This window comes from Archocentrus centrarchus, unplaced genomic scaffold (genome assembly GCF_007364275.1).
Source record: "Archocentrus centrarchus isolate MPI-CPG fArcCen1 unplaced genomic scaffold, fArcCen1 scaffold_64_ctg1, whole genome shotgun sequence".
Lineage (NCBI taxonomy): Eukaryota > Metazoa > Chordata > Actinopteri > Cichliformes > Cichlidae > Archocentrus > Archocentrus centrarchus.
In genome coordinates this window covers 970,129-984,380 of record NW_022060281.1, presented here as the reverse complement: position 1 = coordinate 984,380, position 14,252 = coordinate 970,129, and the positions used below count along the sequence as shown (strand labels likewise).

The 14,252-nt window shown below is 44.0% G+C and overlaps 1 protein-coding gene across 1 annotated transcript; it reads left to right on the top strand.

Moving 5' to 3' along the window:
* Positions 1-1,936: 1,936 nt before the first annotated feature.
* Positions 1,937-11,026, top strand: LOC115777681 (laminin subunit gamma-1-like). The gene is made up of 8 exons (XM_030725626.1): positions 1,937-1,947; positions 2,167-2,311; positions 2,389-2,499; positions 2,626-2,740; positions 3,063-3,262; positions 3,346-3,504; positions 3,589-3,688; positions 8,304-11,026. The coding sequence occupies exons 1-8, from the start codon at positions 1,937-1,939 to the stop codon at positions 8,558-8,560; spliced, it is 1,098 nt and encodes a 365-aa protein (XP_030581486.1). The 3' UTR covers positions 8,561-11,026.
* Positions 11,027-14,252: the final 3,226 nt, after the last annotated feature.

Below are 14,252 nucleotides of genomic sequence, written 5' to 3'. Positions count from 1 at the left end.
GGACGACACCGCTGGGCAGGCCGACCGCGCCCAGGTCCGAGTGCGCGAGGCCGAGAGCCTGATCGACCGTGCCCGGCAGGAGCTCGACAAAGCCAAGGACGCCCTCGGCAAAGTGGTGAGTGAGGCTGCCGTTTCCACAGCAACTAATGAAGCCTGAAGGCATTTTAACATGGCTGATGTCATCTCCAGGACATCAAAGCGCCCGGCGGCACCGGGGAGCCCAACAACATGACGCTGCTGGCTGAGGAGGCACGGAGGCTTGCCGACAAGTAAGTGTGTCACCACCGCCTCATAGGCCCGGATCTCAGAGATTAAGGCTCAGTAATGTCATCTGATGATAAACAATCCACACAGACACAAACTCAGTTTTCCTCTCTGCAGGCACAAGATGGACGCCGATCAGATTGAGAAGATCGCCAAAGACGCCAACGATACATCCACCAAAGCCTACAACCTGCTGCTGAAGACACTGGAGGGAGAGGCGAAGACAACCCAGGAGATCGAGGAGCTCAACAAGAAGTAGTCCCACCATCACCCCACCATCACCCACCATCATTCCACATCACCCCACATCACCACCATCACCACCATCCACCATCACCCCACCATACACACACCCACCATCAGCCCACCACACCCACCATCACCCCACCACATCACCAGCACCCCACCAGCATGCCACCAGCACCACCACCATCACCCACACATCACCAGCACCCCACCAGCACCACCAACCACACCAGCACCACCAAGCACCACACCAGCAGCCACCAGCACCCACCAGAAGGCCACCAGCACCACCAGCAGGCCACCAGCAGGCCACCAGCACCCCACAGCACACACCAGCACCACACCAACCACACCAGCACACATAGCAGGCACAGCCCACCAAGCACACACAAGCAGGCACCAGCACCCCACCACAGCACGCCACAGGCAACCACCAGCACCCCACCAGCAGGCCACCAGAACACCACAGCAGGCCACCAGCACCCCAGCAGCAGACCAGCACCCAACCAGTCACCCGCAGAAGCACCCACCCAGCATTCCACCATCACCCCACACATTCATTCCACATCACCACACCAGCCCACCATCACCCATCATCACCCCACCATCATTCCACCATCACCCCACCATCACCCCACTATCATTCCACCATCACCCCATCATCACCACACCATCACCACACCATCATTCCACCATCACCCCACCAATTCCACCATCACCACATCATTCCACCATCACCACACAATCCTACCACCCCCCCATCACCCCATCAACCCCACCATCATTCCACCATCACCCACCATTACCCCACATCATCCTACCATCACCACACCATCACCCCACCATCTGATGAACCTCAAACGTTGAATAACAAACACTTTAATGGTAACTAAGAAATAATCATCAGATTGATTTTTTATTGGTTTTGTGATTTCTCAGAGGGCCCGTCAGCACAAACTGAACCAGAGAAGCTTTGCAAAGATGGCTTTTTTGGCGGGGTTGCTTTGCATTCTTCGCCATTTTGCATCTCATTTTGGTTTTGTGTTTCTCTCTCTTGTGGTTTCACACTTTGTCTCTGCTCATTTATTTTATCCCTTCATGACTGTTTTTGAGTACCCTGTATTATTTTTTTAGCTATTTTGCATCCCTTGTTGGTCCTTTTGACATCACTTGTGGTTAATCAGCTTTCTTTTTAGTCATTTTGAATATTTTCTAATAATATTTCTACGTGTCTGTATGGTGCTTTGCATTCCTTTGGTTATTTTACTTATCTTTATACTTCTTTTTCCTCTTATTCTTTACTCCTGTTATTCTTTAGTGACTCACTGAATTCCTTAGTGGGTTTTAGCCATTCTGCATTCCCACTTCCTGTCAGTCATTTTGCATCCCTTCTTAGCACCATTTATGGAGAGTTTGTAATACCTACATGCTACTGAGGTGAGCTGTTTATATTGCAGTATTATAGGAAATTTTACAGTTATTTGATAGCTGACTGGTCATCAGCAGAGACGGAAAGTTCCAGCTTTGGGGTTTTTGTGTCACAGCTGGGTTCAAATCCTGGTTCTGGTTCCTGAGTGGTTTTCATTCTTTAAAGATGGTGGAAGAAGAAACAGCTGAGCAGATTTCCTGACTGTCTGTGTGTCCTGTCCTGTTCAGGTACAACGAGGCAAAGGATCTGGCCAAGAATCTGGAGAAACACGCCAACAAGGTTCAGGCTGAGGCTGAGGAGGCTGGAAACAAAGCTTTGAAGCTCTACGCCAACCTGACCAGCCTCCCCTCGATCGACACCAAGGCCCTCGAGGTGAGAGACTGGATGCCGCAGTTTAAGTGTGACACAGCAGATTAAAATGCCCTGATTTAACTTGTTTATGTCTTCAGGACGAAGCTAAAAAGATCAAGAAGGAGGCGGCGGATCTCGACAAGCTGATTGATAAGACGGAAAAGGAGTACAACGACCTCCGGGAAGACCTGAAGCCCAAAGAGCAGGAAGTGCGCAAACTGCTGGAGAAAGGCAAAACGCGCAGCAGCAGGTGAGTTCAGAAACAACGAGGGCCTCCGGGAGCATCTCAGGAAAAAATGTACCACATTAAACTGTTTCCTCTTCCTGTGCAACAGACAGCCGATCAGCTGCTAGCTCGAGCCGACGCCGCCAAAGCTCTGGCCGAGGAGGCAGCGAAGAAGGGCCAGTCGACGTTCAGGGAGGCCCAGGACATCCTGGACAACCTGCGAGGGTACCCGTGCGTCAGCCGTTCACATCACGCTTCTGTCTCTGCTAAAAAGGGGGCTGTTATTAGCCCATTCATAAAAACATGAGGTTATTAAAGTGAGCTAAAACTAAGTTTCAAATTAAATACAAAAAAACAAACCTTGCTGTTATTTTTTAATTTAAGGTGCTTAAATGTAAACATTTTGTAATATTTTCCTTGTTTGTACTTAGGCACATTTTCTGGATGAGATGATAAAAATCTGCATGAGATAAAATAAAGCAATTATCACGCAGCTCTGATCTGTTCGGTCTGCAGATTGATTAAATCTGAAAATCATGTTTTCAGATTTCGATAGGAGGGTCAACGACAACAAGACTGCTGCTGAAGAAGCCTTAAAGAAGATCCCTGCCATCAACGCCACCATCATGGCCGCCATCGAGAAGACCAGGCAGGCGGAGGCGGCGCTCGGCAACGCTGCCGCTGATGCCCGTGAGGCCAAGAAAAAGGCAGAGGATGCTGAGAGGATCGCCAGCAATGTGCAGAAGGTAAAGCGAGCTGACGAGCCGCTTCTTGTCTGCGACTCGTCGGTTTCGCTCCTCTCACTGTGACTAAACTTGTGTCCTTGCAGAGCTCCGCCATGACCAAAGAGGAGGCAGAGAAGGCCTTCCAGGACACCAGCAAGCTTGACAACGAGGTCAACGACTTGATGTCGCAGCTGACTGCCGCAGAGCGGGAGCTCAAGGAGAAGAAGGCCCAGGCCGACCAGGACATGATGATGGCGGGGATGGTACGACCTGCTCTTCACCGAACGCGCAGACTCTGTTTCTCTGGGCTTTATAAATAAAATTGAATCACATATTTTTGTCCTCAGGCTTCGGGCAGTGCAAAGGAGGCGGAGGACAATGCCCGCAAAGCAAAGAGTACGGTGAAGACAATCCTGAAGGTCATCACGGACCTGATGAACCAGCTCGGTAAGAAACCAGAACCTGAAGTTTAGTTGGTCCGGTCAGCTTCCTAAAACTAATCACATGGTTCAAGCCGCTTTGATCATGGAGGAACGTCTTTGTGGAACTCTGACATCATAAAAATTAAATTAGATTTATAATCAGAATTTTTTTCAGTAAATGATCTCTAAAGGTGCTTTTGTAGTCCACCTGCCGCTAAACTTTCACATTTCACATTGTGTCCTTATGTGGCAGCTTGTGAGAGAAACTCAGACATGACATCCAGAATACTTCAAACCAAGTCACACCTAAGGCAAGACTGGTTCATCCCAAGGACAACCCCCCCCCCCCCCAAAAGCACAATTCAGTAACGTGTAGTGTCTGCTGTCCAGCAGTGAAGAGTGCTCGCACCTCTACACTGGAGAAACCAAACAGGCTCTTCACAAACACCAACATAGAAGAGCCACCTCGACAGACAGACATAGCTGTACATCTGCATCTGAAGTCAAAGGTCACTCTTTGAGGATGCCAGTGTTCACATTTTGGCGGGAAGACAGATGGTTTGAAAGAGGAGTAAAAGAAACAAAAACAACAATGTGGAGGCTTAATACAAACTTACTTAAAGGGAAATACGAAGGAGGAACTTAATTAAGAAATTAATATGTATGTAAGGGAAAATAATAATGGGGAGGTATCCCCATCTACATTGTGGGACGCATGCAAAGCAGTAATCCTTGGGAAACTAATAGCTAAATCTGCATACTTAAAAAAACAAAAACAGGGTATAGATCTAAAGGAATTAGAAAAGCGACACAAACAATTTTCTTTGGATGAGAAAAAATCCCAAGAATCAAAAGAATACAAACAGAGATAAACTGCATTTTAGAAGATGAGATTAAAAAAAACCTTTTGTACACAAAACAAAGATTTTATGAAGGGGGAAGTAAGTCAGCTAAATCGCTGGCTTATAAAATGAAAAAGCAAATGGCAAATAATAATTTCAAAATCAGGGACTCCTCTAACTTGATAAAATTTAAGACAGAAGAGATCCACAATTGCTTTGAAAATATTACAAAAAATTATATTCCCAAGTAGAATTTAATAATAAGAATCAAATGCACACCTTACTGGAATCTTTAAATTTACAAGGGTAACAGAAGATCAAAATCGGATATTGACAAAGAAAATTACAGAAGAAGAAATAAACTCATAAATCTCAAAATTGAACACTAACAAAGCTCTGGGCACAGATGAGTATACATCTGAATTTTATAAACTGCTGAGAAAACCATTGGTCCCCTTGCTAAAAAAATACATTCAAAAGAGGGTTCTAAAAGAGGGAGAAACACTGAGGTCCTGGAGGAAGCTTTCATTGTGGTTATCCCTAAGGAAGGAAAGGATAAACTGGACTTTGCCAATTATAGGCCAGTTAGTGTCCTAAATTTAGACTATAGGTTATTTACTGCAGTTATGGCTAGACGTCTAGAAGTGATTCTGCCAGACATAACTGATTTGGATCAAACAGGTTTCATAAAACAGAGACAGACAATGGATAATATTAGGCGCACATTGCTGGTAATGCAAAATATTATTAAAGAGGAACAGAAGCAGTAATACTGGGATTAGATGCAGAAAAAGCTTTTGACTCAGTCAGGTGGAATTTTTTATATAAGGTGTTAGAACATTTTGGCTTTAGCAAAACTTTTATAAAAACTATACAGTCTATATATTATCAACCTACAGCGAGGATCAAAATCAATGGAAATCTTTCAGAGGCTTTCACTTTACAACGAGGATACCGCCAAGGCTGCTCCATTAGCCCACTTCTCTTTGCAATATATCTGGAACCTCTCAGCCAATGGATAAAACAGAATGAAAATATAAAGCGTATACACATGGAGGGAGGGGAACAGAAGATTGAATTATTTGCGGATGATATATTGATTTATTTATCCCAGCCAGACAGATCGATTCCAACACTAATGAATACAATGGAAGAGTTTTGTTTGCTGTCGGGATACAAATTAAACACCAAGAAAACTCAAGTTCTTTCCTTCGGCTACTCACCAGATCCTATAATTAAAGAAAAATTTAGTTGGGAATGGGACTCGAAATCTCTGAAATACCTCGGAGTAGTTTTGTCTCAAGCCTTATCGGAATTAAAATCTATAAACTATAGCCCTTTAGTGTCTAGAATAAAATCAGATATGGGAAGGTGGAATTTAGTCCCCTTTACAAGTTTAATGTCGAGAGTAGAAATGATTAAAACAAATGTCCTACCAAGATTACTATATTTATTCTCAACTCTCCCAGTGGAAGTGACAGACAAAGAATTTACAGAATGGGATAAAATAATTTCGAGATACATATGGCAAGGAAGAAGACCACGGATTAGATTTAGAACCTTGCAGTTACCCAAAGACAGAGGGGGGCTAGCATTACCCTGCCTTAAGAGTTATTATATAGCAGCACAACTAAAAACTCTCGTGAACATATGCAATCCATCATATTCAGCAAAATGGAAAGACATAGAATGTGCTATGTCACCCATGATACCACTAAAGGCCATAATAAATGATAGCAAATTGAGAATACACCTAAGGGAGGAGTCAAACCCATGGCTGGGTTTATCTCTGACATATGGAATAAGATTAAATCAAAATATGGGTTGGCAGAGCAAAGTACTTAGTTGGATTGCATATGAATCAGATTTTAAGGCCAATGTATCAGACAAAACTTTCAGCAAATGGGAAAGGGGTCCAAAGATATTCTGGGAGGTGGTTAAGGAAAATACTGTACAAAGCTTTGAGGAAATAAAGAACAAATACGGTTTAAATAATAAGGATTTCTTTAGATACTTACAAGTGAAGCAGTATACTGAGGCACTATTGAAAAGATTAATTTAGTCGAGTTGGATTCAGGGATAATTAAGATGTTTATTCTAGCCAATGAATCAAATGTGGGGGGGAAAATTGTTTCTAAATTATACACAGGTCTGGAAAATTTGAAAGGTAGTAATACAATATACATAAAAATGAAATGGAAAAAAGAGGCTAACTGCAGGCTGTCAGAGGAGAACTGGGAAGAGATATGTGGGCAACAGTGGAAAACCTCTTGTTCCATATCATGGAGCGAGTATGGCTGGAAGAATATTGTAAGATATTTCATTATACCAGCACAAAGAAAACACCACGATACAGTGAGATACGTGAGAGTAGAGCTAATCACTACCATGTTTTCTGGGATTGCCCCAACCTAACACCATATTGGCAGGATTTAAAGAACTGTATACATAAAGTGTTGAAGGTGAGCATTCCATTTACATTTGAAGAGGGATGGACAGGTTAACGAGATCTGCTGATAAATATATGTATCGAATTATGTTGGCAGCTGGTAAAAAAGCCATCACTAGGAACTGGCTGAAGACAGAAGTCCCTAAATGGGAAGATTGGGTTGACGTAATGCATAATATTTATATGATGGAAAGGCTGACTTTTTACATTAGATTAGAATATGGCAAATTTACAAATTATTGGAAAAATTGGTTGGATTATATATCACCGTTGATATCAGATTTTGTTGAATAATAGTTTGGGTTTGGGGGAACCCTTCTAGTGCTACAGAATGTAAATAGTTCGGATGTAGGATGTGTAATATAGAGGATAGCAAAGTAGTTTTGTACAAGCCATGTACGAATTGTGTGCACAACTCTTCGTGGTTGGTGTTGGGAGGAAAAAAAATGTGTAAATGTTTTGGATGTACACTTGGTTGGAAAATAATTTCAATAAAAATTGAAAATTAAAAAAAGAGAGTAAAAGAAGCATCTATGTCCACTGTGAACAACCATCATTGAACAGTGGAGGTGGACTACGTCACCAACTTTCCCCCACTTACAGTGCTGTCCTTAGCTCCCTCCCAGGCACCTCAACCCCCATTCACACCCTTGTTCAGGTGACCTCAAGGTCACATGATAGGGTGGTTTCCCCTGGTGGTAATGACCCACACCTTTTCCCACACCTTGGCTCATGTGGTAATGCTCATGATCAATAGCGGGTCAACCACGTCCTCCAAAGGGGACACCCCCTCTAGGGTTTAAATACCTGGGCCTCTGCACTTGTGGTTTTAGAACTGAAGAAGCGTCTGGGCTGAAATTTCTTAAAAACTTAAAGAGCAGGCGCCTTTTTTTTTTTTTTTTCAAGCTTCAGAGACTTTCGCTGATATCTTGTCAGCACAGTTTTGGATAGAAGGTCAAAGCTGTTGTCAATTGATTGTAAATGAATATGCTGATTAATTTTGTGCCAATTAATGGTCTAATAATTTGTATTTCCAGCTGCTGTGATTGGCTGAGTCCATCTTTGGTTGTTTTATGGCGTGAATAAAGTTTTCACCATCTACCAGTCAAACAAAGCTCGAGTTCCACCGAGTTTTTTGTTTAGTAGAAGCACTAAAGTGAAGATTTCCTGGTTCCTGTGTTTCCTATCAAATCAGACTGTTTTTAACAGTTTGATGGACAAAGTGAAGATTTGTTAAGTCGTCTTCAGGGAGAAACGATGAAATGTGATGCTTTTAGAAAAGAAATCGTGATCAATGGGTTAAACTCGAGACTTCTGCACCACTAACTGTCGTTCTGTGTCCTGTGCAGGAAACATCGATAAGATTGACCTGAGCAAACTGAACGAGATCGAAGAGTCGCTGAAGAGGGCCAAGGGCAAGATGGCCAACAGCGAGCTTGACAAGAAGCTGATGGAGCTGAACGAAGTGGCGCGGACTCAGGAGGAGATGATCAATGACTACGACCGGCAGATCCACGAGATCCGCGCCGACATCGAAAACCTCAACGACATCAAGAACACGTTACCCAGCGGCTGCTTCAACACGGCATCCCTGGAGAAGCCTTAACCCCGCCCCCTCCTCCTCCGCCCCGCCCCCACCTACACTCACATCTAACACTCCGGCGAGCACGCCGCCTTTTACCAAAAACAGTTTTTCTTTCAGATTCTTTTTCTTTTACAAGACAGAAGCCAGCGTTTGAAACCACGGTCATGATTTCAGCCAACGAGAAGTGGCCGTTTTTTTTTTTTTTCTTCTCGAGATGCAGTGACGTGGTTACGGTCAAACGAACTAAACGGCGCCGAGAAGCCGTGCGGAGAAAACCAGAACCACAAACCCGACGTGACTGCAGCCGTCTGCGCCACAGCGGGAAGTCTGAGGAACGACGCAGGAAGCTCCGCCCGCATTTTCTGTTTTCTGCGTCTCACCAGCCATTTCCCATCATGCCCGGGGGCGCTTTCACAGTGCGAGCCCGCTGAACACTGCTGGAACACCGTCACCTCTAACACAGTGAAGGAATCCTCAGCTTTCCTCTGAAGCTACGCTCTGACGCTAACAGCACCAGACCTCCTCCTTCTGTTCCTCCTCCGCTTCCTTGTCCTCCACTTCCTGCTCTTCCTCCTCAGCTTCCTGCTCCTCATTCTGTTCTTCCTCTCCCTTCACTTCCTGCTCCTCTTCCTCCTCCCTGCTCCTCCTTCTGCTTGTCCTCTTCCTCCACTTCTTCCTGCTCCTCCTTCGACAGTATTTTCTCCTCCAAACAGGTTAAAGCCTCAGACTCTGCCGCTCACAAAAACATTTCAAAGCGTTTCTCATCAGGTTCCCAGAAAAAGTGTCGTGATGATGTCGAGATTCGATCACCGACTCTTTGATGGAGTTTTTATGAATGTGAGATCAGATGTTAAAGACCTAAATATTGTTGGCACAAATAATTATCGTTTACAAGGATTTATTTTATCCATTTTTGGTTTAAAAGATAAATTTAAAATGTGGATTTATGAGATTAAAGATCCACAAAGACAGGAGACTTTCTCACATTAAGGTGGTGAAAATTTAAAATAATCCGTGATTACTGCGAGCATTCAGGATGGTTTCTTATTAAGACCCTGAAAGATCTGAGACTCTGGATCATTGTTGGTTTAAACAGGAAAATCTGAGATCTGGAGGAAGGAATGTGGGTTTTCCAGATTCAAATTTGAGTACAAAAATAAAAGAATGACTGAGAAAAACCTCATATCTTCTCTGATGAACCCAAAGTGAGTTTTTTAAAATTAAAATCAGTTTATTAGAACTAAATCTCAGCTCAGAGTTTGGAAGTATAAGCCCCGCCCCTCCTGGCTCTGAAACGCCTCGTTAAGTCTGAATCTTGTGACGGGCTGTAATCGGTGTGAGGTGGATCAGCTCCTGAGTGGGTGCAGCTCGGGTGGAGCTGCTCCTGCTGCAGATGTTTGGGCTGTTTTGTGTTGGCAGGAAGTTTGAGGTTAACTCCTGATTCCGTGAGTTTTGTTTTTGGGGTTTCCGGCTCCGTCGGCGTCTTTAAAGCCGCTCTCTCTGCATTAACGCTTCGCTCCGGGCTCGATCCAACACTATGCAACTTTGTACATTTTGCGTAGCGAGAGTTTTATCTGATACACTGGTGCTAATAATAATTATTCAAATGTTCTATTTTTGTGTGAATGTTTTTTATTATTCTGACACGGAGTGAGGAATTTTTGTCGTGTGTGTAAATATCTGATGATTCAGGACGGGCTGATGTTTCTCCACCCTGCAAACAGCCTCCATCACAATCAATCAACGGGAACCTCCAGCTTAAATATCTATAAATATGAATATCTCTTCACGTCTGTGCTAGCTATTATCATTATTATTATGCTTGCTTGTATACAAGGCTCCGTGTTGCTGCCTCACAGCGACACCATCATGTTTGGTTTTTTGATTCTCTGAACATGTTTGTTTTCACCCTCTCACCAATCAGGATGTGGTGTTTTGGTTTTTTTAAGTGGGCGTGGCCTGCCCATGAGTCATTTCACTGAATGGTGTTAACAAGCCAAGTCACATGTGGCTAAAGTAGCTTTTAATTAGTGTTTTTGTGCCTTAATATTAAAGTCCCTGCGAGGGCCTCCATGTTTTTATTTTGTCCTCATGTCGGTACTGAAGCAGGGTTTGCCTTTTTTTGTTTTGTTTTTTTTGTCCCAAACACCGAAAACAATCCAATACCACTAAACTGTTCTGTGCTTTTATTTTGAAAAGCCCTCCCTGACCAGTGCAGGTGAGGGTTTGTCTGTATTTCCTCCCTCCATCCTGTCGGCCTCTCTGCAGGCGGTGCAGCTCCTGTGATGTATAAACAGTATTTTAAGTTATAGTGAACCACTTATTCGTTTTGTAACCCCCCATCGCATCAGAGGGCGGTGTGCGAGCTGCACGGCCTGCAGGACGCCACATCTGCAGCCCTGTGAGGTCCTGAACCCCCTGTGTTTTTGTTCCCACGTGCCTGTAAATCCAGACATAACATTTGAATAATAAATAAATAAATTCCTACAGTTTGTCCCCGTGTCCTTTCTCTGCAGACTACAGAAACCACGAGCCTCAGTGACAGCTATGTACAGAGCCATGAAAGAGTATCTGCCCCCTTCTGGTTGCTTCATTTTTTGCGTGTCACACTTACATGTTTCAGAGCATCAGACTAATTCTAATATTAGACAAAGATAACCAGAGTAAATACAAAATGCAGTTTTAAATGATGGTTTTATGTATTAAGGGAACAAAGCTTTCCAAACCTGCCCCTGTGTGTGAAAGTCACTGCCCCCTCATTAAATCATGAATTACTGTGATTAAACACATTTGTTGCAAAGCTGAGTTCAGTTTCAGCCACAATCAGGCCTGAGTACTGCAGACCTGCTGAATGAAGAAGGCTGAAAGCTCTCAAAAACACGTCATCCTCAATCTAAATAACCAGCTGAGAAACGGTCTCTGACATGTCAGTCTGAAAGGGTCACAGAGCCATTTCTAAGGCTTTGGGACTCCAGAGAACCACGGTGAGGGTCATTATCCACACATGGAGAAAACCTGGAAGAGTGGGAACCTTCCCAGGCAGGGGCGGTTCTAGGGGTGGTGTCACAGGGGCATTGGCCCCATCTGAAATCTGATTGGCCCCCTGAAGTGCCCCTGTCCTGTCACTAATCTGTCCTTTGTCGAGAGCAAGGATCAAATTATAGGTGGATGCAATTCCATGCTGAAACACCAGTAGTGCTAATGAGCCAAATAGGAATGCTCAGCGTGAATAAAGCTTACAGAAGAAAAGATTTGAACGATCTCGCGGAGAAAGTTTAACCCTTTTACTCCGAATGCATCAGGCGTGGCACAAAGTACTTCGAAAGTGCTGCCGTTCACAGACTTCTGGCAGCAAATACCGTAATACCCCTACTCGGCTGTGAAGTGCAATTTCTGGGCTTTCAGGAACTGTTTGAATTTTTCCGATAGGACAAACTGTCACGGAGACGTAGCGCTGAATGTTAGCATTTCACTCGTTCATGTACTACTTTGTAATTTGCATTTGTGTGTTAACATTAACTATAATGTTTGGCAGTGATAGAGAAGAATATGAAAAGAAAGGGTCAGTCTCAGGCAGGAATTCAGCAGTTTTTAAGCAAAATAGTGAGTCTGCCAGCTGAAAATGAGCAGGGTGAGAGGAGGGAGAGAGCAGCAGGACACAATGGACCAGAGGCTGGCTACCAAAATTACTCCATTCTTACACATTCTTTACCACAACTTTAATGTAATGGCTTTAATTTTTAATTGGTCCGTATATCACCACATCTACCACAAATACTTGGCCCCTCTATGAATACTGTGGCCCCTTACTCAGAAAAATCCTAGATCCGCCGTTGTTCCCAGGAGTGGCTGGTAACCAAAATTACTCCAAGTGTGCATCGACGACTCATCCAGGAGGTCAAAGAACCCAGAGCAACATCTAAAGAGCTGCATTTATATACAGAGACAGAGAGATTTGTTTTGTTTTTTCTCCCCCCGCTATATATATATATATATATATATATATATATATATATATATATATATATATATATTTTTTTTTTTTTTTTTTACATCTTCTGTGAGATGTCTGTTATTTACATTATAAAATAATGAAGCACTGTAAAAGCCAAAGATGATATATTTTTGATGTTCTGTCTGCTTTTTCAATAAAAATATTTGAAACCAAGAACTGCAGGCCTCACTTGGCTCAGCTAAGGTCAGAGTTCATGATTCAACAATCAGAAAGCAACTGGGCAAAGATGGCCTCCAGGAGAGAGCTCCAAGGACAAAATCACTGCTGACCAACAAGAACACAAAGGCTCGTCTCACATCTGCCAACAAACATCTGGATGATCCCCGAGACTTCTGGGAAAATATTCTGTGGACTGACAAGACAAGCTGAACTTTCTGGAAGGTTTGAGTCCCGTTACAGCTGCGTAAACTAACACAGGGTTTCATAAAAGAACACCAACACTCAGACGTGGTGGTGGGAGTGTGATGGTCTGGGGCTCTTTTTGCTGTTTCAGGACAACTTGCTGTAATTGATGTAACCATGAATTCTGCCGTCTACCTGAAAATCCAGAAGAAGAACGTCCACCCATCAGTTCGTGCCCTGAAGCTCACATGGGTTATGTAGCAGGACAATGATCTGAAACACAGCACCAAGTCCACCTCTGAATGGCTCAAACTAAATGAAGGTTTTGGAGCGGCCGAGTCAAAGTGTGGACTTAAATCAGACTGAGATGCTTTGACCTTAAGCAGGCTTTTCATGCTGGAAAACCTTCCAGTGTGGCTGAATTCAAACAATCCTGCAAAAAAGAGTGGGCCAAAGTTCCTCCTCAGCCATGAGAAAGATTCACTGCCAGTTAGCACAAACGCCTGGTTGCAGTTCTTGCTGCTAAGGATAGAACAGCCAGGTATCGGGTTTAGGAGGCAGTTACTTTTTCACACAGGGCAGGTGGGTTTGGAGAGCTTTGTACCCTTAATGAACAAATTGAATCATTTAATTGTCTGTGTAGGTTCTCAGTCACCTGAGGTTGAGAGATACTGGGTAGATATAGTCAGGCTCACTAATGACTTCAACTGATACTTCGAGGACCTCCTTAATCCCACTGACACACCTTCTGTAGTGGAAGCAGAGTCTGGGGACAACTCACCCATCACTGGGGGTGAGGTCACTGCAGTGGTTAAACAACTCCTTGGTGGCAGGGCCCCTGGGCTGGATGAGGTTCACCCCGAGTTCCTGAAGGCTCTGGATGTTGTAGGGCTGTCTTGGTTGATACGGCTCTGCAACTTTGCGTGGAGATCCGGGGTGGTGCCACTGGATTGGCAGACTGGGATGGTGGTCTCCATCTTTAAGAAGGGAGACCGGAAGGTCTATGCCAGAATGCTGGAAAGGAGGGTCTGTCCGTTAGTCAAACCTCGGATTCAAGAGAAACAATGCGGTTTTCGTCCTGGTCACAGAACGCTGGACCAGCTCTTTACCCTCTCGAGCAGTGGTCCCCAACCTGTTTTGAGCCACGGACCGGTTTAGTGTTAGACAATATTTCCACGGACCGGCCTTTAAGGTGTGGTGGATAAATACGTCAAAATAAATGATACGAACGTAATCAAAAGTGTGATATTTCCTAAGTATAATAATAAACGTGAATCCACTGTGTATTCGTGTGTAACTCTATCAGCAGTGTCGTCCCAACATTGCGCCACAGTATGAATAATCGCTCTGGTCACC